Here is a 24400-nt window from a genome sequence, read left to right as displayed (position 1 = left end):
TTTTACAGACACGGCAAGCTAACCCGATGAATGGGCAACTGTCTTGCCGGTGCCGTCCATGGCAGCAATAACATCGTAGATGCAGTTGAGTTTGATCTCGATCCGAGGTCTGTTTCTTAGCCTGTGGTTGCGTGACCCTATGCAGTTCCCTCTTGGGAGTTTTAAACTCCTGCTGCTGTTTTACTGTACTTTTCAGTCCTGTTGCCATGTCGCATTCTTGCTTGAACGTGGGCCTTTGCTCTGCGAAAAGTCGTTGCTGCAGACACTCATCTTACACACCGCACACCAAACGGTCTCTCAGCATTACATCCAGCGGCAGCATGATTGGCTTCAATGTCAAAGGAGCAGCAGCCGCTTGTCCTTCAGCGCTGGTTGAAGCGGTTGATGCTCCGGCGCTAGTTGTGGCCACCGAGAGAAGTGTCAACACGCCCAAATCGCAGTTGGCGGCTAATATATTTTTTTTTTAATTTCGCCACATAGGCAGCGATTGACTCGCCTGGCCGGGGCGCTGGAATTTGCTTCGGCTGAATAGTTCCGAAGGCCGTGGATCGTAATGCTCTTTGAGCATGGACATGATGCTTTCAAAGGCAACTTCGCCAGGCTTCCTCGGGGCCGTTAGCGCTTCCAGAGTGTTGTAGGTTGCCGCGCCAAAAAGGGTCAGTAGCAGGGCTTTCTTCTTCCCGTGGTCCGTTAAGTCGTTTGCCTGGAAGAAAAATTCCAACCGCTCCCCCCAGGCTGACCATCTTGTCCCTTGGAATTCCTCGAGCTTTCGTTGTGTTGTAGTCATTCTTGAACCGCTGTGGGAGTATTCGTCTGCCCTCGTTGCCAATGTTAAATATGAGATGTAGACATTAGTTGGCTGCCTAATCGGTTTATTTCGATGGAGCCGCCGATGGAGCCTGGCGCCACGTTCCAAGCCTGGCGTTTGGCTGTTCGCGCCCCGCGGCTCTCAAGGGCTAGGTGCGAGCACAGCCGATGGCCACGAGCCGATGGACGCCAGCTTGCCAACCGCTACATAATACCCCTCTGCCTCGTTGACAAAGAGGCCCAGACTCAACGACGTTTAAATAGGGCAGGGCCAGGCATGACGTCGTGCCACCGACGCCAGAAAAAGAACCCAATCTCAGATGGCCATTGCGCACCCACGGAGTCTCGTCTAACGTAAATCCAATCAAGCTTTCATCGACTGCTTGCCGCTCGGTCGACTGCTTTACCCTTAGCCACGTCTGCTCCGTGCCTGCGGTCTGCTTCGTCTGCTCGCTGTCACGGCCATGGTATTCGATAAGGTCGGCGCACCAAAAAAAGTTTCAATGCGAACCCGCATCCTCATCATGGCCGAGGGAAACCAACACCTTCTGGAAGCAGGGCCTGTACGGCATTCTCAACCCGCGGTGCCATTTTCAGCGTTCATGCGTACGAGTCGGTACGACGACGGACAACTTCGCTTTTAAATGCCGCGCTATGACGACTCTCTCTAGACGACGCCACCGGCGCGGTGTCAAGAGCGTCCGCTACACGTTGACTTTCTACTGTTCATGCAAGTGCTGAACTCCAAATCTCGCCTGTTCGACACGAATTCAGCGGACGCCGCTATAGAATTATGGGGCAAACAACCACGTTGCCACGGCAATGCCAAGGCAACGCGGATATTGGCCCCATATTTTCATGACGGCGTCCGTCAAATGCGTATATTAATCATTATGAAAATTACCCAAACTATAGAAAAATATTGAGAAATTTGTAAAAGTAGAAAAGCACAGGAAATGGATTGTCCCAATAGCCGAGATAATAAAAATATATTTCTTGACAACGCCATCCTCCCGTTACCCTTCGCTCTACATATGAAGGATATGGACGCCACCTCCTGCCCATTATAACCTCCTTTCCCAGGCTGAACAGAAAAGGCTAGCACAAATTACTTGTGTGAGACCATAGAGTTATTATAATGTACGCTAGAGGTGCAACTGGCGCTAGTGTCTATGCGACTTCCGGGAGCCAAATTGAAGCAGACAGGAACCAGTCTACTTTTGCGGTGCTCCTGTGCATTTCTAAGGGAAAACGCGCGCAGATTTTGTCTCTTTGCCGGAAATCAACATTTATAACTTTTGTTATTTCAGTTTTACCGTATAGTATGTACCTTTATTAATACTGCGAGAGTGTAATTGTTTTAGTTACAGCACAGAATTTTTCTTTACCACTGAACGATGTCAAACTTCGCTGTATTTCAGGCCCAAACCTCTGTACCATGGCAGGTACGTAAAAAAAATGAAAGCCGTTTACAAATCCCTGTAACGCCGAATTGGAGCGCAGCTCTTGAGGAGGAGTAGGGAAGGGTACTGAGGGGGGTCACGACACCTTCCGGTAGTCACGTGACCCCGGGGGGTCACGTGACCTCGGAGGGGGGGGGGGGGGTCACGTGACCCCCCTCCCGGTTACGCTGACGCCGCTCAGGCTGGAAACGGGCCCCTAAGAGCTGCGCTCTAAAACGAGCGGGGATTCTAAGCAAAATTACGATCGAAAGGAATGTAGAGTGTGTTCAAGGTTACCTACCATTCCGGTGGCGCTTATATATTGCTGATATGCCCGTCCTGTCATTATATGAAAATGACTCCGTCGTGCGCATCTTTACGATATAGGTTAAAAAAACATTCGAACGTGAAAAAATAATGTATGTGGGCTACAAAAGTTGTGTATTTTTATTATTTCCTATGTCCTGCAGTTTTTATCGGGCACCTGTTTTCTGGCTTCTCCCTATTTACAAAGATTTGGAGCGTGCGGGTGATATTTGAACCCAGAACATATTCATAAGCAGAAAGAATAAAGCAGTACTTATTTATTGTATATGGGATTATATTACGTGGCTTTCAATTTATTTTGATCGTCTGCATGCACAAGGAGTCACTTATCCCGTGTTACTGCGTAGTTCTTACCGTCTCTCTTAGTTTTCCAGATGTTTTTAGTTCGTTTGGCACGTATATCCTCCATGCTAAAAAGCGCCGACGCCGTGTTCGCGCTAACAGTGGCCGACAGTGCACATAAATACATATAAGAAGCAGTTTTAGCACCGTTTTTTATGCCACAAATTTAAAATAAATACGCCGTAACTGGCCAAGTATTTCATCTGCCTCACTGAAAAAATGTTTCAATGTGCCTAGTACGTACGAATTATTCGTGGTATTTGCTCTAATCGAGCGCAGAAAGAAAATGCACTCGCTTTTTTCCATAGCAATGCATTACCGCAAGTCAATTTTGGACTGGTTGGTGTCGTCTGCTTCAATTTGCAGCAGCATACTAGCGCCAGTTGAACCTCTAGCGTACATTATAGTAACTCTATGTGTGGGACACGTCCAGTTTACATGAGACAATTGGCGCTTTCATTCGAAAGTGCTCCGAGATATTTTATTCACTTTACGCCAAGTAAGTCGCACCGAATGAAATAATTATCAGGTCTTATGACCCAAAGATTTTAATGAGCAATGACAAAGTGTTCTCCCCGAGCAACATAAAAATAATATGCACGCGAGTCAATACCATCCAACGCAGTTCAAAATACTAACCCAGCAAAGAAATTTCTAAACACACAACACGCTTCCTCATCCCCAGGCGCCATCCAATGACTGGCTCGACAAACCTAGCGACGCTAAAGGTATCTTCTATACAAAATGCACCGTCTCGGCATCGTTTCTAAACCCCTCGTGTTAACCACTTCATAGGCTGTGAGAGTAACATTTCGCCAAACAAATTTCCCACCTTGCCCTCAAACCACCAAACCAATCTCGCTTATCGTCATACTCCTACTTTTCGGCTCTGTCGTTGCAGTTGGTGAAGACCCGCCTGTTGCTAGATAAGATAGTGATTTCAAAACACCATCCGTGTCACTCATGGGACTTCGAATAACTTCGCAGATGACTAGAACATTTTCACGAGAGCGTTGGAGGTGCACACAGCACAACACAGCGCCGAACCCAAACCACACAAACCAAGCGAACGGTTGTCATATTTGCTTTTGCGCAGCTCGGCGCTAGACGTAAGGCTCGCCGCGCGCAAAGGCCTGGTTTAGGGATGGGCAAAATACATGTAAAAATGTATTGAAATACAAAGACAAAATACTTCGTCCAAAAGTGTATTTATTACAAATCTAATCACATTTCCAAAAAAGCATTTTGTCTCATCCAAATACTTTTCCAAATACATTCCTCAAAATTTGCGTCAGCGACTTCAGGGCACCTGCAACGGGTTTCTGGGTATCTCATTTTAATTTTGCATCGCAGACTCGGGAGTTAGTGTGCGTGGCTTTAGTAACGTGATAGAAATATAATCACAAAAAAAAATGTAATCAGCTTGGACGTAGTAGGTGAAAAAAGTACAGAGACTCAAGCAGCTTTTTTTGTCGTTTACATTTTGGTAGAGACCAACAAAGAACCGAGACGACCAAGAAACGCAGCACTAGTTAATTTTTTATTTTTGCGACTCGCACCGGTTACGAAAATCTGGACGGCTCGCGCATTTAGAATGTTCCAGCAAAAATATGAATGGAAATCAGGCTGGAAAGCATCACAAGTTGTCACAGGCACTTATTTAGCCAGTCTGCCTGTGAACGTCGATTTCGTCACTATTCTTGCCCTGGACTAGCACCGTAATCACAAAGTCACTAAACGCTTGTGCTTGATTGAGAGACACTGCATTCGGCGCAGAACGTAGTTTTTTTCCTGATCTGAACACTGACAATAAATTTGAGGGATGTATTTTCGCCCACAAAATTGTATTTAATTACATTTGTATTTGAAATACCCACGTTTTAGTATTTAAATACACACGTCAAATACATTACCCAATTTGTGATTAAATACAAATGCAAAATACACAAAGTATTTGAAATACGTATTTTAAATACTTGTATTTAAATACTACCCAACCCTGGCCTGGATCTTCGCAGGGCGCACCTTTGAAAGCAGGTGTTTGGAGAGTGGCGTCTCCACGGACCCTGAGCCCCGCAGGGGGCGCCTGCGCCTTAGGTGCTAGGTGCTTGGTGAGTAGCGTCACCACGGACCCCAGCCACATTGGCTACATTACGGACCCTGGGTAAAAAGTGGGTAAGACCCACCCACGTCTGGCTGTGCGTGGCGAGCCCGTGTCCAGGGAAAAGTGCGTTCTGGTGGTTAACCCGAGCCTGGGGTAGGTTTGGACCCTTCGGGGCCCCCCGGCTGAGGCAACGCACCACTTTGGCCTTTCTTCCTGTAGACCGCAGCCCTGGTAAGGCCCGGCCAGGATAATTCAGTCTAGTCGCCTTTTCTTCTACTATCCCCTCCAATCTTTTACCTTTACCTTTCCTGCTTCTTTTATTTCTCCCCCTCTCATTTTTCTTACTCCTTTTTCACTCCTCTTTGGCAGCAAGGGCTAACCTTGGGTGGCAATAGACCTCTGTCTGGACCCACACTTGGATATAGTTTCCCGGCAGCACCGTTAGCGTAACGTCTCCAGCCAAGCCCTTCTTGTTATGGTGCGTTACCTAACCCCTCGTTGGGCTCGGTGTTGGGCGGTGCACCGCGGATTCTGAACATTCTTTGCCCTCTTATGGCACCCCTCCGTACTAAACCCTCGGATCGGCCCCTGAAAAGGGGTCGGACCGAAGTAAAACTGAATAATAAGTCTTCCCCGGTAAAGAACACTTTTAGCCGATTCCTGGTTATGCGCTCTGAACAAGAAGAAAAACCTCTTGCAAAGTTGTCACCTTTTCTGATCGCAAAAACCCTATAAACCCTTGTAGGCAAAAACATCAAAGCAAAGAAGCTAGTATCTGGTGACTTGCTTATTGAAGTGGAAAATGGCACACAGAGTGCTGTCCTCTTGGACCTAAACAAGATTTCTGAGTACAGAGTCTCCGCCACTCCGAATCGAACATTAAATAGTTGCCAAGGAGTAATTTTCGAGGATGATTTGCTAGAGTCAAGTAACGAGGAGATTTTAGAAGGTCTTTCTAGTCAAGGAGCAACGGCAGTACGACGAATCCTGCTTCGTAGAGACGGAAACGAGCGACCAACAAAACATATAATACTTACATTCTCTTCCACGGTGCTGCCACAAAGTATCAAGGCAGCCCGCCTTGATACTCTGATACTTGATCTCCACTGTAAGGTGAGCCCATACGTCCCGAACCCGAAACGCTGCTTCAAGTGTCAACGGTTTGGTCATTGCTCTGCCGCCTGCCGCGGAAAAACAACCTGTGCAAAGTGTGCATGCACAGACCACCCAACAGATACGTGTGGCAGCTCAACCCCTAAGTGCACCAATTGCACTGGTGCCGATCCTGCTTACTCGCGATCGTGTCCAAAGTCTAAAGAGGAGAAAGAAATTTTAACCTTAAAAACAGAGGAAAACTTGAGCTACCATGAAGCACGAAAACGCTTTTCGTTCCTTCAAGGAGGAACGTACGCCGAGGCGGCCGTCAGGGGGACTAGGTCCTGTCAAAGGCATCAGTGGGTACCCAGTATAGTCTTCGAGACACTGGGTGCCCACCCAGTCCCCTCACCCCTACAGAGACTTCTGTTGGATCTCAGACGCCTGAGGCCCCACAGGAGCTCACAAAGTCCAGGGCGTTTCCGCAACGCCTGGCCCCAAAGTTTCGGGTGGTGCTTGACTCCACCCGTTCCCAAGTCCGAAAGGGATCCCCTCCTTCCTCTACACAGGGGGAGGAGGAGGCCATGGAGGTTAATGTCCCATCCACCGAGGGTAGCATGGAAACTGCCACCCCTGTGCCCTCATGCTCGAAGGCAGGCAGCGTTTCCTCTGCACCCCTAAAAAAAACAGCGCAGGCATCCCAGGTGCCTGCCGGCCCATCAGGTAGAGGCCGGGCAGAGCCCACTCGCCTGACCGACAATCCGAGAAAGCCGGGTCACTCTGACGAGGCAGTCTCGTTGAAGGGCCCAGAGGTACCAACGGAAGAAAAAATGGAAGAGGCCAGTCCAGCTTCAGATGACGACTTGCTTCCGTAAGGAGTGGAGCCCTTGTCGTCTTCCGCGGGTGAGCTCGCAGAACGACAGAAGGACAATGCTAGAAAAAAAAGAAATATTCCTACACTTTTTAGTTCCGACAGAAAATTAGCTGAACTATATATAGGTATCTTTTTAACTTTTTTATGCGTTTTAGGGGATTTCACTAAAAGGAAGCCACACCGATATTTTTATGCACTTTTGTCCACGACTTTTTATCATTTTAATTAACTTTATGGGTCATTTCTCTTTTATGCAATGGAACTCTCGAGGTGTCGTACGCAACATTGATGACATTAGTTTTTTCCTTAGTGAGCTACGACCGATAGCTCTGGCTTTGCAGGAGACTCATTTGAATTCCAGTCATTCAAATGTTTTACGGTCCTGTTACACTTTTCGTAAAGACCGCCCATCATCTCATTCAGCCGGTGTTGTGGCAATTGTTGTGCAGAGAGGGGTGGCATGTGCCGAGGTGCCCCTGGACACTCCGCTCGAGGCAGTGGCTGTGAGGGTTCTGACCGACCGTTTAAACACCGTTGTTTCATCGTACCTTCCGCCACAGATCAGAGTGCACATGCGTGAGCTTCAAAAGCTCATTGCCCAACTACCACAACCCTTTTTAATATTAGGAGATTTTAATGCTCATCCCACCATATGGGGCAGGGCACGAGTTGATTCGCGTGGAGAACTCATAGAACGACTTTTATTGTCATAGAATTTTGTCTTTCAAACACGAAATCTCCAACCTTCTTTAGTGACGCACATTACTCCTTCAACTGCATCGATTTATCTTTATCATCGCCATCTCTGCTTCCTTGTTTTTCTTGGAAGGTTTTAGAAACCCATTCGGGAGCGACCACTTCCCGATTGTCGTAGAGAGCCTTGCTGCTGTTAGTGCTTTTTTAGAACGTGCGCCGAGATGGCGCCTTGACAAAGCGGATTGGGAACTCTTTTGCTAATCTGCAACATTTGATATTTCTTTATTATCAGTCTTGTCTCCAGATGATGCTACAGCCTATGTTACTGAGAAGATAATTGAGGCTGCAAAACAATCTATTCCTCGCACCTCTGGGAAATCACCAAGAAAGTGCAGGCCATGGTGGACTGAAGAATGTTTCACGACAATCAAGAAACAATACAAAGCTTGGGGCGTATTTCGACAATACCCCACCGTAAATAACAAGATCGAATTTAAAAGGCGAAAAGCTCAAGCTCGCTGGACTAGAAGGAAAGCAAAAAAGAAATCGTGGACGAAATATGTCTCCTCACTGAACGAACAGCTTTGTCCCCGGAAAGGAGGTGTGGGACCGTTATCGCAAAATCAAGGGGGACCACCGCTGTTGTATTATCCCTCCATTGTTCAACACTGTTCCCACATCACTGAAAGACTTGGGCAATACTCTTGGCGTTCACTCCCAGAGCGTTTCGAGTTCTGAAAACTACAGTGCCACTTTTAAACAGTTTAAAATGGAAGCAGAATGCGAGCGAATAGTTATGTCGGGGGCAACCTCTACACCATACAACCAGCCCTTTACGCTCCGTGAACTGGAGTTGGCTCTTGACATCGTGAAACAGCCTGCCCCAGGTCCTGATTTCATCCACTATGAGATGCTTGGTAAGCTGCCCCTACAACATCTGCTTAGTTTTTTTCAACCTTCTCTTCGAGAAAGCTTACTTCCCTGAATGCTGGAAAAAAGCACATGTTATACCCGTCTTGAAAGCTGTCGAAGACCCCTCTCTTTGCTTGAGCTACCGCCCAATTGCCCTTAGGAGCTATCTTGGTAAGACGTACGAAAGACTTATCAACAAACGGCTGGTGTTTTTTCTTGAAGAATAAAACCTATTTGATAACAATTAGTGCGGTTTCCGCCAAGGCCGGTCTACTTTAGAGCACCTCGAGCGCCTCGAGACGAGGATCCGGGAGGCTTTTGTGAAGAGGCAGCACTGTGTGTCTCCGTTTTTTGACCTGGAGAAGGCGAACGACACGACCTGGAGATATGGAATCATGCAAGACCTTTATGGCCTGCGGAGTACGGGGCCGCATGTTACGTTGTATAGAAGCTTTTCTGACTGGGTGGACCTTTCAGGTTCGACTTGGCACCACATTATCGGACTCATTTGTTAAAAAAAATGGGGTTTCTCAGGGGGGCATACTGAGTGTCATATTATTTGTTTTAAAGATTATCACCCTAGCTGAATTACTGCCACCTTCCATTGAACATTCATTGTATGTCGACGACCTACAGATATCATTTTCCTCTTGTAATTTGTCGAGCTGTGAACGCCAGCTGCAGCTAGCAATTAATAAGATCAGTAAGTGGGCCGACAAAAATGGCTTCAGGTTTTCATCCGGAAAAAACGGTGTGCGTTCCATTTTCTCTTTGACGAGGGCTGTCCCTTAAGCCAGTGTTGGAATTGAACAGAGCACCTATACCAGTTAAAGCCGAGCATAAGTTTCTGGCAGTCATATTTGATAAGAAGTTGAATTTTATCTCTGAGTTAAAGGAACTGAAACAAAAGTGCCTGAAATCCCTAAACATCCTGAACATTTTGTCACATAAAACGTGGGGCTCTGACAGACTATGCCTGCTACGCTTGTATAACGTTTTGGTACGATCCCGTCTTGATTATGGTGCTGTCGTGTACAACTCAGCGCGACATCTTCTCTGAAGATGTTGGACCCGCTACACTACCTTGGCTTGCGCCTCGCTACGGGTGCATTTCGGACATCGCCTGTTTTAAGCTTCCACTCGGACTCTCACTAGATGCCCCTTTCCAAGCGACGGCAGTACCTGGGCTTGAGCTATACTTCCAGGATTTTGTGTGATCCTCACCATCCAACCCTTTTTTGCTCTCCAGAAATCTCAATTTGCTCGCCTTTTTGAAAATAAACCAAGCATTGTGAGGCCATTGAGCTTTCGTGTTCACAGTGATCAGTCATCTCTCGGTTTCGACGTTTATGGCATTAACCTTCTCGAAAAGGCCGAGAGTATTCCCCCTTGAAAAATTTTCCAGTATCATGCGACTGGTCATTCACACGGTATAGCAAGCGTAATGTCTCCCCTCAGCTTATTCAACAAGAATTTCTTGGCTTACAGAATACATATGACGACTATACTCAATTTTATAGAGATGGACCCAAGACTTTTTCTGCAGTGGGATAGGCTGTTTATTCTGAGGTTTTTATAAAGGCCTAGCGGCGTAGCTGCATGGCTAGTATTTTTACTGCGGAGCTATACGGTGTTCTCTTTGCAATCGAGTATATCAACACCAGCAAAACAATGAAGGCAATTCTTTTTGTAGACTCCCAAAGTGTCATCGTTGCCCTCTGCTCTGTAAGAGACACGAAAAACATGCTCGCTAAGCTAATACGCTATACAATCAATCGTTGCTTAGAGCGTGGGTTCGTTATCGAATTCTGCTGGATCCCAAGCCATGTTGGGATCAAAGGCAATGAGAAAGCAGACCAGCTGGCTACCTCCGCAAACAATCTTCTAGAAATCCGACGGGGCATACCCTTTCAAGATATCAAACCCCTCCTTAGGAAAACTCTCCTCGATGCTTGGCAATCTGAGTGGAACCTAGAGAGTGCAAATAAGCTGCTTGCTATTAAGCCAGTTTTGGGGTTGAGGGAGAATTCATCTCGTAAAAACCGTTTTCATGAGGTTCTCTTGTGCAGTCTTAGAATCGGCCACACCTTCCTGACTCACGGACATCTTTGTGGAGAAGACGCTACAAGCTGCGAGCATTGCAGTGAACCTTTGACAATTTTGCATATTTTGTGTGCCTGTCCAGGCTTTGAGCAGAACCGGCTTGCCTGTTTTCCAGAGCTTTTTACATATCAGATTACTTTCCATTCAACACTTTTGTTAGGCGAGCATCCCATAATTCTATCCAATCGGGTCCTCAACGTTTTGCAAGCAAGTGACCTTCTACACAAAACTCAAGTACTGCAGTTTTGTTCACCATAAATATATAAAACATCAGCTTCATGTGTGCTCTCAATTACCGCTACTGTGAGTCGCATTAGTCTTGTAGTCTGGCACAGCATGGCCTTCGTCGCTTTTGCGCCATTAAACCGTTCGTCATCATCACCTGGCCTGGATCATTCTGGACCGACCAGATACGAGCGGCGCTGTGCCGCGACGGGTTTACGTCACAGTGACGTATCGAAGCCAGCACCCGTTGCTAGGTATTCGCCCTTTTTTATGTTCTGCAACAAACTGAGTGCCGCCATGCACTCGATAGCCCTGGCACACTTGTGGTTTGGGAATATTTTCTCAATTTTTACGCTCCATTATTTCACTATGAGAGTGAATTATGTGTAAGAATATTCTAATCGATCATTCGCCAATAATAGCGCGTAAATTTAGTGTGGCAAACGCTGTGAAACACGCCGTCTAGTTGGTGGCAAGCCATACTTAGTCCAGCATTCTTAGTCTGCAGGCGACCGTCGACGGTGAGTCATATTTTGTCCACTATTCGTAGTCTGGAGGCATTCGTCGGCACGGAGACATAATTATACCTAAATCCGATCGCAGCAAACGCTACGGTCCGATGGAGTCTATAGGGAGTTTCCGTAGACCGCGTTTCCCTCTCCGCTAAACCCTCCGAAACAAAGAATCTGCTACTGCGCTTACGCGCCGATGGCCTTGGCTTTAGTTTCGGGTATCGTAGCGGGTTGAGGGGAGCTTTGGGGGACGACGAGGACGGTCTACGAAAGCTTCCTAATAAGGAGTTTTCGTAGACCGCGTTTCCCCCTCCGCTAAGACCTCCGCAAGGAAGAAGCCGCTACTGCGAATGCGCGCCCATGGCCTTGACTGTAGAATTCCGTGTATCCTAGCGGGCTGCGGAGAGCATTGCGGGACGGTAAGAACCATCTAAGAAAACTACCCAATCAAACAATGCAGAAAGTGCATCGTCACGGTACTCGATTGTTTTCATTGTTGGTTCGCTATCCTCGGGTCAACCAATCATGCAAGAAAAAAGCGCGGCGTCACGGGGCCTCACCGTGCGCGATTGATTGAGTCGATGATAGCAAACGTACGAACTGAGGGTGTGCCAATAGTGGTTCGAATCGAATAGCGCCGCGTCATTCTCATCATCGACGCTGCAGGGAACCGGTAGGTCTGGGTTTTCCCTACCGCTGCGAAAGCTATAAATGACGCAACGCAATTTAGTTCGAACCAGTATTCGTAAAGTCCGTTGTTGCTTCTTTTTCCAAGCAACAGAAACCAGACGAATAACGAAGCACATTCCGTAGGAACAAAAAGCGTCTTTCAGCTCACTCTTCTGCTGTGCGCCGCCATTCGCTTCCTAAAATAGGCAGCTGGCAACGGCCAGGCGGCGCCAGCAGGGTGAGAGCGCACAGGTCTACCCTGTCTCGTTGTAACTTGGCAAACGGCGAACGATAAGCCCCACATTGCGTTCCGAAGGCTTCGAAATGCGTGACGTATACGAGAGCAACGCACACATATTGGAGCATGACGCAGCGAAAAGCCTGATACTTCTTCGGAGTTGAGGAGCGCTCCGGTGATACGCAGTCACGTTCCGATTGGCCCGCCAGGGCCGGAGCTTCCGCTCTACTGGCACGTTACGCGATCACGGCTTCCTGGGATACCCAGTATTTCTTGCTTCAGACACTAGGCTCAGCGGCGCCACCAGAGCAAAAGCTCACATTTGAACAATGCAGCCGCACTCCCAGGGGTACCCAATATTTCTTGCTTTAGTCGCTAGATGGCGCCAAACCAAACAGCATTGCAGGTTGCCTATTGCACCGTTACGCAGTCGGCGCTTCAAAAAATACCGCTACTTTTAGGAACCTCATGTCTAGAAACTTCTGTTCGCACACCCTTCGTACGAAGAGGATGAACATCCTGACGATGCACTTTTGCCACTTATTGATTTGTTCCGACAAATTGTAGTGTCGACTGCATTCGGGCGTTGGGTGATAAATACAGCGTGGGCGAAACGGTTTGAACGCAGTTTGAACTGACCGCGGAGCGAATAAATCGGTTTCTTAACTTGGTGCTTTGTTATTTACTACGGAGGCGCTTGGAGCTGGTGTACATTTCTTGAAAATGTGAATACATAAAACCTCCGGGGTTAAAAGAAAGAAAATAAAAAAATGAAAGCCGTTGACAACACCCTATAACAACGAATTAGAGCGCGGCTCTTGAGGAGGAGGAGGGAAAGGGCACCGAAGGGAAGGTTTATTCTTCCTCCCTCCTCCTCACCTTACTCATCCTGTCTGCTACTCCGCCCTCCGAGCGGCGTCGCCGTCGCCACACGAGGGGCATGTGACCTCAGGGGGGTCACGTGACGTCACCGGGGTCACGTGACCTCACGGGGGACACGTCACCCCTATGAGGTCACGTGACAATGACGATGCGGACGCCGATGACGACATCAGTGACGTCAATTATGACGTCATCAGGGATGATGACGATGGGGATGCCGATTTCATCAGTGACGTCACTAATGACGTCATCAGGGACAATGAAAATGACAATGCGGATGCCGATGACGTCATCAGTTACGTCACTGATAACCTCGTCAGTGACGTCACGCGCTCCATAATGCACCGCGCGGTTACGGCGACGGCGACGGCGCTCAAGCCTCAAACGGGCGCCTAAGAGCTGCGGTTTAAAACTGGTTTTGTCTAAGAGCATTTACCGGTAAAACTTTTATCTTAAAATCATCATAAAATCCTTCTTGACCATCCTGGCGTTTCCTACGACTGAAAAGTTTGTAAAATTGAAAAAAAAATAGAATTGGGTTACCTATTGTTTACTTCATTCGGCTCAAATGAGCGCCACAGTAACACATATGTCTAATTTGCATACGAAGTACAGAGAAAATATTGTTTTTGATTTTTATTGATTTACTCATGTGAACCGATTTTTTCACAATTTTAGCGAAAGCTTCCACCAACCTCAGGCTTCTCTGTAGTAAATCCGAGCGCGATAAAGTTGAGCCCGATATATGCGGCCAGTCTAAAGTGCGTTCAATCCATTTCGCCCACGCTGTAGTATTGTCCGCAAGCGACCTTTGGTGGCGATTGATACATTGCCCAGCATGTTTAGTCAGCAGGATACCGTCGCTGCGCGCATCTGGTTCCAGACAGAACATAGGTCCCCACGTACATTCACCGTATCACGAGGTGAATCATAACGTATTAAGGATAATGCAGTGGTGGTATGACGTCAGAACTTCATGCAAAAGTCATTTGATAGAGTAAAGTGTGCGATAGGCTTCCTCCCATCGCAATTACAAAAGTTACAACAAGGGGCTTCTCACAAACCATGAGCACTAATATTTCAAGGCCCTACACAAATCCACAAAGAAGCACAACCCCCGGAGAGTTTTTATTAAGACATACTCGTGACACCACTCTACTCCCGAATAAGTTCTCTAATTATTCCCGCCTAACTCTAATTATTACGGCTTTGCTAGCGTGTCACTAATGAAGTCTAATGCAGGCATTCCTGAACTAATGTTTCGAAGAAAAATTGCGCGTCTTTCTGATTTTTATAAAATAGTTTTTCATAAACCAGTGCTCAAACAGGAACTGCTTTAACGGCCTTCATACGTTTCATCCCGGCTTGATCACCTGTACAAATTTGCTATACCTCATTGCAGCACTAACATAATTTTTTATTCTTTATTGCCAAAAACATATTCAGAATGAAACCACCTTCCCCCCACATCGCAGCGATCGAAGATGTTTCTGCTTTCAAGGCGGCCCTAATTGATTACTTATATAACTCTGCAATTTGTTGATCTGCTGATTTATACTTTTTCTTTTGTTTTGTTGTAGTTGTCTACCTTTTGTACTATGAATTGATCATTTGTACTTTGTAAACCCACTGTACCCACCCCCTCTGTAACGCCCGATGGACCCTAAGGGCAATGAAATGAATAAATAAAAAATAAAATAAAAATGGTCTTGATCAGCCTGATGAGGCCGGAGATTACAAAAGTGTGTCGCGTCTGCTGGGCATTCGAAAGCGCTCTAAGTTCCCCACCACGAAGCCCAGAAAATCATAATACACAAACGACACATTCTATGCTCCCATGGTTTATTAGAATGATCAAGGCAAAAGCTTGTTTTTATTCTTATCAATTTTTGACAATGGCCGAGCGTTCTCCATAACTTGCAGTAATGTTTTCTTCCAATTGCTTTGGGGAAAAGTATACTTTCTAATTCTATTAGATTGGAGTCATGGAGTCGAATATGTTGTAAATCTGTACTAGCCGAAGTAAAATATTTTATGCCGCGCTGTGGTCCCGATAGCTAGAGCCCTTTGCGAATAACAGTTTGGTCACCCGCATCCGACCGCTATCTGAGGACTTTGCGTTCGTACTCAAACTGCATTTGCAAAACTCGGAACCACGTCCAACCCGGAATCCTCGCATTCACGTTGAATCATAAAGTAAAAAAAAAAAAAAAAAACGTCTGGATGGTACTCTACAAGTTTTGCATATCTTTGTACAAAGAACTCTTCGAGTCAGAATACGGTGAAAGACATTTGATGGTATTCCAATTTTTTCCCATTTATAAATAAGCAATCATCCTTCCAGGATACACCCCGCGTCCTTGGAAAGTTATGAGACGGTCCTGGAAACTGCAACATTCTAGTAAGGAAATGCGATAAAAAAATAATAATACTTTTTAAAATTTATTTTAAACACTTACTTTAAGCAGAGAGGTATTTTCTAATCGCCAACATATATTAGGGTAAAGCTAATAGCATTGTGCTAATTTATTTATGTTAAATACTAAAAAGCAGTAAAAAACGCGGCCACTCACCGGAGCGTACTCGTATATACGTGGTAAAACGCTGGTACACCAATGTGAAAATATGACATTATTCATTTATGACAACATTCATCTATGACAACACGTCATACTGGTTTCAGTTTTAAACACGATTCTGCAACTGTGTTCTCTGAACCACATACTTAGCAGCAACACGCCAACTGTCCAGAATGAAAACGCGCACACACGTCACGTTTGACTTGTCGAGGAGCCTTCTCCTTTTTTGTGGCTTGAACGTGTTCGAATTTCATTCGAGCGAAGAACGTTTCCACTCTTTTCCTGCCAAACAAGAAGAACACACTTTCCTTTGCGAGATTGAACAGTCTAAATCAATCTGTATTAAAAATCAAATCCTGGCGTAAAAAAAGTATTATTATTATTTTTTATTTGTTTCTCCAAAACATTTGACGATGCACCTTAATTATTCTCATTTATTAACTCTAGCGTCTGGTGTCGCACACGTTGACCGGCGGGCTCGGTAACAATCCAGAGTCACACTCAGAGATATCCGAATGCTATACGCATCCGCAGCCTCTGGCAACCGCACCCGATCCGCGGTCCTCGAAACCTGATTCAACTTTATGCATATATGCCAGTTGACTACGGACACCTCGGCCAAATGGGGGCACCTCGGCCGGGATTCGAACCTGCCACTTCCGGATCCGTAGGCCGGAGCTTTTTGCTTAGAGCAACCGATACTTTTTATTATTATTATTATTATTGACGAAGCCAGTGAGGCGGCATACGCTTGTTGCATAAGCTGTAGAAAAAAGCATGTCTTTGTGCTGGCATTCAAGCGACCACTAAATCGGGGCGTGGGAGTCAACAACCTAAGTCAAAGGAACGTTTTTTTTTAATATGAAAGCAATCATAATGCAATACCTTATTGTAATGTGGGGAAAAAACCTTCAAATCAACGAACATATAGTATAGAACACTTCTCCTAGTGTTATTTTTTTCTCTGACTTGAAAGTTCCCTAATGTTTTTGCCCCACAATCTCAGGTGTTACATTATGAGTAAATATTGCCAGCTTGTCTGCACACTCACTGTTATTCCTTGAAAAACTGGCGCAATTTTCAGCCGCTAAGACCGGGTTTTGAATTAAAAGACGTGAGATTAATTTTAGTTCCCGTTTGGATATATTCTTGAATTTATCCAGCCACTAGACATCTTTATTCTAAAGACGGACGGTTATTATTTTGGCTAATATGGTTGTATCGTAATCTCACAACTTCAAAAGAGAACATATTATGAAAACATTATTAACTTGCTTAAAAGATGGCTCGAATGGTTTTCAGTTTCAAAACTTAGATGTAGATATTATGATTCAGGTGGAAAGAGAAGAGCTACTTCTCCTCATAATAGTTCTCAGCTGCATGCCTAACAATTGCTTATGTCAAGTGTTTCATTAACTATGAAATATGCAGTATATAAACGTATATGTGTGATATACTAAATATTAACAAGTTCATTATCATGCACTATTTTTCAAGCTTGACCAAATTACGTTTGACTGGGTTGGTCGAAACGAACTGATTAACCACATGGCAGAAGAAAATAAAAAAATAATCGTTGCCTTCAAGAAGGTTATTGCGTCAACTGCGAAAGTCTTCAGACCCAACTTAACTGAAGAGGAGGCAGAGCAATTTTCTGAGGATATGTTACAGTTTGAGGTCAAACTGGCAAAGGTAATATATAACGCATTCCAACAGTATATCTAAAGTATTGGGTGTCTGAAATAACCAGGCTATATCTAAAATGGTCCGTAAAAACCGGCCTCTGCACGTGGCAATCTAAACTTTTTGTCAAAGGTGTATTTCAGAAATCGTTTTTATCTTGTAGAAATTCAAAGCGTAGCTTCCTTTCTGTAAAAAAGCGGGCCAAAATACTTGCCATGCTCAACGGCGGATGGCGATGCAGAAAACCAGTCGTGTGACGCGGGGCCCGTTACGCGCACGTCTTGAAAGATGGCTCTACGTGCTTATCGGGACTAATAGGGACTTCATTAGAGAGTGCTCGCGACGACGGTGGTCAATTTAAACTAACACAATAATTTTAAGGTACGTTTGGTTAAAAAATAAATGCGGACAATAAAAGCAAAACGAAGTAAGACGAAAAAAAAAAACACGGCTGCATAATGACGGCGTTCTCGCTGCCGACGGATTTCATCTGCGTGTCGTTTGCTTTCGCTGGTAAGCTACACCTTCCGTCGCTGCTCCCGGTATTCTGCGTCGCCGGCCACTGTTGATCCTGGCAAGCATTTTCGCCATATCTTTTACAGAATGGGAGCTACGCTTTAGATTCTTAGAAGATAAAACCAACCTGTGAAATACCCTCTTGACGAAACATTTAGATTGCTTCTTGAACACGCCGATATTTATGACCCATTTTAGATCGAACCTGAGTATTTCGAACACCCATACATATTTTATCTCCCGCTAAAGCGAATTTATGCATTACTGAAAAAATGTTTACAGGTTCCATAGACTTCAGGTGGATTCTATGCTTTTAATATTTGTTACTGTGTTCGAGATATTTCACGAAATGCTCACTTCTGTGCAATTGCTGAAGTTTTAGTACCAAGTACCCAACGCGATGCATTTTAGCGGGAACAAGCTATTCACAATCTGACTCGATTTCTCTTCAAATTTGATTTTCAATTTTAAAACAAATAGCTGTAATCTAGGGTAGTATTCTCAGTTACAAAGGTTGGTACTGCTCACGCTGTGCCTAAGTAAAATACACCGAAACGTGGTTGTTGTGTAGGTGAAAGCAGTGGCGCGCAGTGTTAAAAATAACTAGTCATCAAATATGAAATTCCTCACCGCTCCCACTTAACATGTTAATAGAGGTGCCAATATAATTTAGAGATTTTTCTATGTAATGTAAAATTTATATTTATGCCTCAATTATAAAGCTCTTCTGTGAAGGGTATTTTATGAATCATTTTACTCACAATCTAAGATATTGTTCACTTATTTTCACATGCACTATTTTTCACTGCATCATCAAACTTTCATCACTTTCGAGATTTCTCAATGGCCTTAAAGTCAGTGTATTGATAAGTAGAAGGGAGCATTCATCAGGTTACAAAACACCAGCTAAGTACGGTGATCACATAAAGCTTAGGATCCCTTTCAATGACCTGGAACACAGTATCACAGATAGTAAAATTCCCAGGAAAAAGCAGTTTTCAATTCGCTTTGATACTCAAATGGGTACTGCCGACAAACCATCCCGATGGACAAAACTGTGGCGAAAAAAAAATATTATAGATCGGCTTACGTAGGATATCCTAACGGGGTTTTGCCTTACTCCAATCATCCCCGTGTGTGTGAGTGGTCTGGGAAATTATACCGCCGCACTGCGATTTCAGTTTGGTATCAAAACGTTCGAGCGGGCCTATTAATTTAGCTAGACTATAACGTCTGGGCACCCTTGACAAACACGGTACTAGTTCCTTTTGCATGGAATCCCAAAAAGAAAAAGGACTCGCAATAAAACATAACTAGCAAAAAAAAATATCGGGAAGGTTTTGAGAGATAAAAATTACGACCGTTATTCGGTTGTTTTCTTTTTCTTTTTCTAAGCACACTAAGGCTGGTGAAGACAGGCGTAACTTATCCTCAATGTACAACGAAATGAATATCTCCACCTTGTCTGAAAAGTATCCCAAGGTAAGCGGACCGCGAACTTTCACAACCTTTATTTGAGCTAACGCTGTCTCAATCTATGTAATATTAGGCTACACTACAATGCTCCTCTGAGTCTTAAGAAACTATATAGTACTCGTACAATTCAATTATTGACCTGAATATCGATGTAGCAGAGCAACGTGTACTTGACTTCAGGGTGTTTCCAGGTCAGATCGTAAAATGATAGTCCAGGCGAGCTATGTCCGACAACTGTTTCGTTTCTTCGAAAATGAAGCGGAAGTGACGGAACTGACGATATAGCGTCTGATTGGCTAGAGGCTCAAATAACGAAAGTGGGAACTTTTCGTCATTTTAGCCTCTGACCGATCAGACGCGATATTGTCAGTTCCGTTACTTCCGTTTCTTTTGAAAAGAAACGAAACTTTTGTCGAACATAGCCTCCCAGGTAATATTTTTTGTAGTTATGTCAAAATATATTAAAACCATATTCCTGGAAGGAGCATTCAGTTTTATGCGAACGCTGTAACTAATTGTATTCCGGAGATACAAAATTTCGCAGCTCCAGGCGTGGTAAATGCTGAGGTTTCGCTATGGTGAATTTCACAGCGGCCAATTTCACGCCGAAGCATGCACTTAGTAATGATTTCTGTTCTTTTTATTTTATGAGAGGTATGCAACATGTATGCGGAATACTACAAATAACAATAAAAGATTTCTATGCCAACATATTTTCGAAACCCATCTAACAAGCACGTTTTAAAGACATTCACAATTATTCACCATCGAGTTACTAAATATAAGGCAAAATATATCGGAATGATCAACTTTAAGTGAGTATTACGAATATATCAAAGATTAGGCTTATTCATTATTGTAGTTATTTTAGTAATGCAGAAACCATGCACATTCTACTAAATGTGGCACAACTGCACGTCAATATTTAAAAAAAAACTCCAATTTTTATTTTCTTGAAACTCTGCTTATTCGTTCAGAGTGATTTGAACTAACTTGTGATGGAAAAAAAAACGAGTAACATATGATCTCTTTAAGAAAAAAACGACAACAAACCTTTAGTACAATTGAGCTGGCTTGTAAGGTTGTGCGAATAGTGGTTCGAATTGAGTAGGCCAACGTCATCCCTAGCTTCTGCACTGTTGAATGAACTATTCGTCTTCGCGTTCCCATACACTGTGAAGGCTATCAATGACGCAGCGCTATTCGAGTCGAACCTTGCACAACCGTACTAGCTTGCCCTCGTTACAGGGGCTTTGCGGCACAACGTTTGCTGTAAAGGAGCGTTCGCACTGGGAAGTCGCAGCTGTCACGCGAGAACTTTTGTCGCAACAGCGATAATCGCAAGTCACGAAGGCGACAGGTTTGAAGCAGTCGTTTTCAGGCCGATTTTTGCGACCGGGCGCCCAGTCGCGTGGCGGCTGAACCAATCAACGGCGCATCAAAAGTGCCGAGAGGTACGCCTCACGCTTGTTTACATCCGGCACGCCGAACTTCTGTGGGAGAAGCATGAAACATGTCCGTTCCACACCTCGGTTCGCGACCGCCGATAGGGAACCACGGAGGTTTTCTTGACGGCTTTTGTCAGCGCTATTAGAAGATACCCATTTATTTATAAAAGCAGCGCACCGATTTGAAAAAGCACTTGAAAAAGAACGCGGCCTGACAGCAAATCCGTTCCACTTAAGTTTTTACAGGTTCGTACGGCGCCGCAGTTGCACGATAGAGTGCACGCCGATCTAGTGATTGTGCGTCTTTGTACGGTTCAGAAGGACCCATGCCAACGTAACGAGCATTTTTCATATTGAAAGGGCGACGCATGTATAGCTGTGAAACAACGAAAATGGGGAAGCAGCGAAACGCAAACGCGAACCGTTGCTGGGAGGACGGAATTGACAAAGGTTCCCGATAGCTTCCGAAAAGCGACTCGCAGGTGGCAGCTATATATACACAGCCATGAGGGTCTATGTGGCGTGTCTCTGATCTGTTCTAATCATAGTACCCATTTTCTTATAAAATGTAGCACCGATGTTTGAACGAGTAAACGATATTTGAACGAGTTCTCCGGTGCTTCGATAACGTAATATGCACCATCTTCTAATTGTGTAATAGTACGTTTTTGTTGTCGGAAACCATATTAGTATTACTTAATAAAAAAATTTATGTCACGGAAGCTAGTCATGGCAAGTTGTACAAATTTTGAATATTATACGAGTAAATATAAGTAGAAGAGGAATTGGTTGGTAGATCTCAAACACTTGATGTTTTCCATGTTCATATGTGTCACATATAATCAAGACCTTTAGGCTCTTCGGACTACTTCCGCTATAGAGGATGTCAATAATAATTATTTGTGAGATCAGCTTCAGTCTTCCAAAATATACTTAATATTTCGGATTCTTATGTTGTCAAACCCTGGTGGCTTAGTTTTCAGCATAGAAGTTATAATTTTGAAATATACTGTTGTGTTATGTAAGGCAAATACACCCAGTTAGAGCACTTGACATGTGGAGTGATAGGAATGATACTAACAGTGGAGTGAATTTTTTAGCTCGGCGTCGATGAAGACTTTTTTAAGACACTGACAACGCCGCATAAGAACTTGACCCATGGAAATGTTTCTGAATCGTATCATCCATGCTATTTTAACTTTTTGGCAAATTAACCTGTTTACTAAGTTCCATGTCTCCTTTGAATTTGTTCTTGATTGAATGAACCGATTTAAAATATGTTTCCTTTTCGCTAGGCGTATTTCATTCACATTTGTTTACGAATTTCACGAATTTCATTTCTTAGCTTGGTGTTTCCATGATTCAAAAGCTGGTCCTAATATCCTAACGCAATTGGAAAATTCCTTCGTTGATCTCTGTATTCGGGGGCCTCCGTTTTGTCAACTTTACTCTTCTGGTACTAATATAATAAATGTTCTGAAAGGTTTTCATAACTTTGTCATAAGTTTGTCAGTACTGTAACAGAGAATTCCAGTTATAGGTATGATTTGATTTATCAATTTCTGTCTTACCCTGCATCACCTTGTACCTCATTTCTGTATCCGGATATTCACGAACCTTTTCTAGGGTTAAAAGTATAGTTGGTTGGTTTTGGGTTTTTTTATTGGCGCAGCAGCATCGGGGCCATAGTGCGCCAGAAACATTGTGTAAAGAAAGCCTACATTCTTTAAGGACTGACTAAAGCCTCAAAGCGGACCTTACAAGCCACTATACTTATAATTTCCGCAGAATATTAGTTTCTTCCAAAAAATTGAAAACTTGCGAGTCTGGGACAAGAGGCTCGTCACCCAGTAAAAGTGCCAAGTGAAATGGTACATGTTCCCGATAGAATATAGAAAAACAGGTTCGACGGTTCTCTTCAAAGTGTGGACAAACTATCAAAATGTGAAGTATACCTAATGGTTCAGAACAGAAGTCACAGGTCGGTTCACTCTCCCTAGGCAAGAGGTAGCTATGGCTAAGTTGGGTATGTCCTATTCTCAATCTCATAAAAACGCTCTCGGTGTCTGGCACTGCGCCACTCGCTCAGGATGGGCTTAATCATATGGAGTTTGTTTTGCAGCTGGGAATCCCATTCCCTCTGCCAGGCATATTTTATTTGCCTTTTTAGTGGTACTCGGTAATGAGTAGCAGGGATGCTGTTATGGTCAACTGTTTTATCTACACACGCAGAAGCTGCACGGTCAGCTAGCTCATTGCCTTCAATGCCAATATGGCCAGGGACCCAGCAGAATTCTATCTGTATTTTCTTTGCCAGTGCTTGTGTTAGTGTATTACAAAGTTGCACAAGCAGAGGGTGCTTCCAAGATGTTGGAGAGTTGAGTGCTTTCAGTGAGCTGAGAGAGTCGGAGAAAATGACAGACTTTCTATATCGATGTCTGACAATGTGGTCAACTGCAGTTATCAGACCATAAAGCTCAGCAGTAAAAATTGAGGCATTTTTGTTTAACCTTTTTACAGATCTGTAGCCCTCGCCGATAGCAGCACAGCCAACGTAGTCTGTGGTTTTTGATCCATCAGTAAAGAAGTGCTTGTAGCCATTGTACGAGGTACACAGCTCTATGAATTCTTGCCTGAGAACACTAGGGTCAACTGTATCTTTTTTGTGCTTGGTCAAAGAAAGATTACAACAAGTATTGGCAACTTTCCAGGGTGCAGTTCTTTTGTTGAATTTCAAGGAGAGGAGAGAGAGTATCAAAATTGTATTGTTCTGTAGCAATTTTTACACGTAGTGTAAAAATTGCTACAGGATTTTGCGGAAAAGAACGGAGTCTTAGAAAGTACTGAACAGCGAGAAAAAGTCTACGTCTCTCGAGCGAGCACTCATGCGATTCAGCGTACAGGCTAAGTACCGGCGACGTACGGAATGCCCCCGTTGCCAAACGGATCCCCTGGTGGTGAATAGGATCAAGCATCTTGAGGGTGGATGGTTTCGCAGATCCGTAAACAAGGCTTCCATAATCCAGGGTAGAGCGCACTACAGCCCTGTAAATTCGTAAAAGACATACCCTGTCCGCGCCCCAGGTGCGATGTGAAAGAACTTTTAAAATGTTTAGTTTCTGCTGGCATTTCAGTTTCAGTGCCTTGATATGGGGGCCGAAAGTAAGCTTGCTGTCAAACGTCACACCGAGGAACCTGTGTTCCGGTCGGACGGGAAGGGATGTGCCATTTATGTGAAGCGATGGTTCGGGAAACATTCCCCTTCTCCGGGAGAAGCAAACAGCCTCGGTTTTCTCAGCAGAAAACTTGAAACCGTTCTCATCAGCCCATTTACTCATTTTATTAATGGTTACTTGGATTTGGCGCTCACAGATAGCTAAATTACATGACGAAAAGCAGACCTGGACGTCATCAACATAAAGCGAGTAGGAGACCAAAGGTGGTATTGCTCGGGACAAAGAGTTGATTTT

At 44.5% G+C, this 24400-nt stretch overlaps 1 protein-coding gene across 1 annotated transcript in view; it reads left to right on the top strand.

Moving 5' to 3' along the window:
- Positions 1-24400, top strand: part of LOC120837655 (neprilysin-4-like) — a 188213-nt gene that overhangs the window by 44191 nt on the left and 119622 nt on the right. Inside the window, exons 7-8 of the mRNA XM_042290885.1 lie at positions 17305-17499; positions 19402-19488. Of these exons, the coding sequence (XP_042146819.1) occupies positions 17305-17499; positions 19402-19488 (282 nt within the window). The remainder of the gene's footprint in view (positions 1-17304; positions 17500-19401; positions 19489-24400) is intronic.

Source organism: Ixodes scapularis, unplaced genomic scaffold, assembly GCF_016920785.2.
Source record: "Ixodes scapularis isolate PalLabHiFi unplaced genomic scaffold, ASM1692078v2 PGA_scaffold1__304_contigs__length_218370807, whole genome shotgun sequence".
NCBI classification, from domain to species: domain Eukaryota; kingdom Metazoa; phylum Arthropoda; class Arachnida; order Ixodida; family Ixodidae; genus Ixodes; species Ixodes scapularis.
This window is presented reverse-complemented; position numbering and strand designations above follow the sequence as displayed.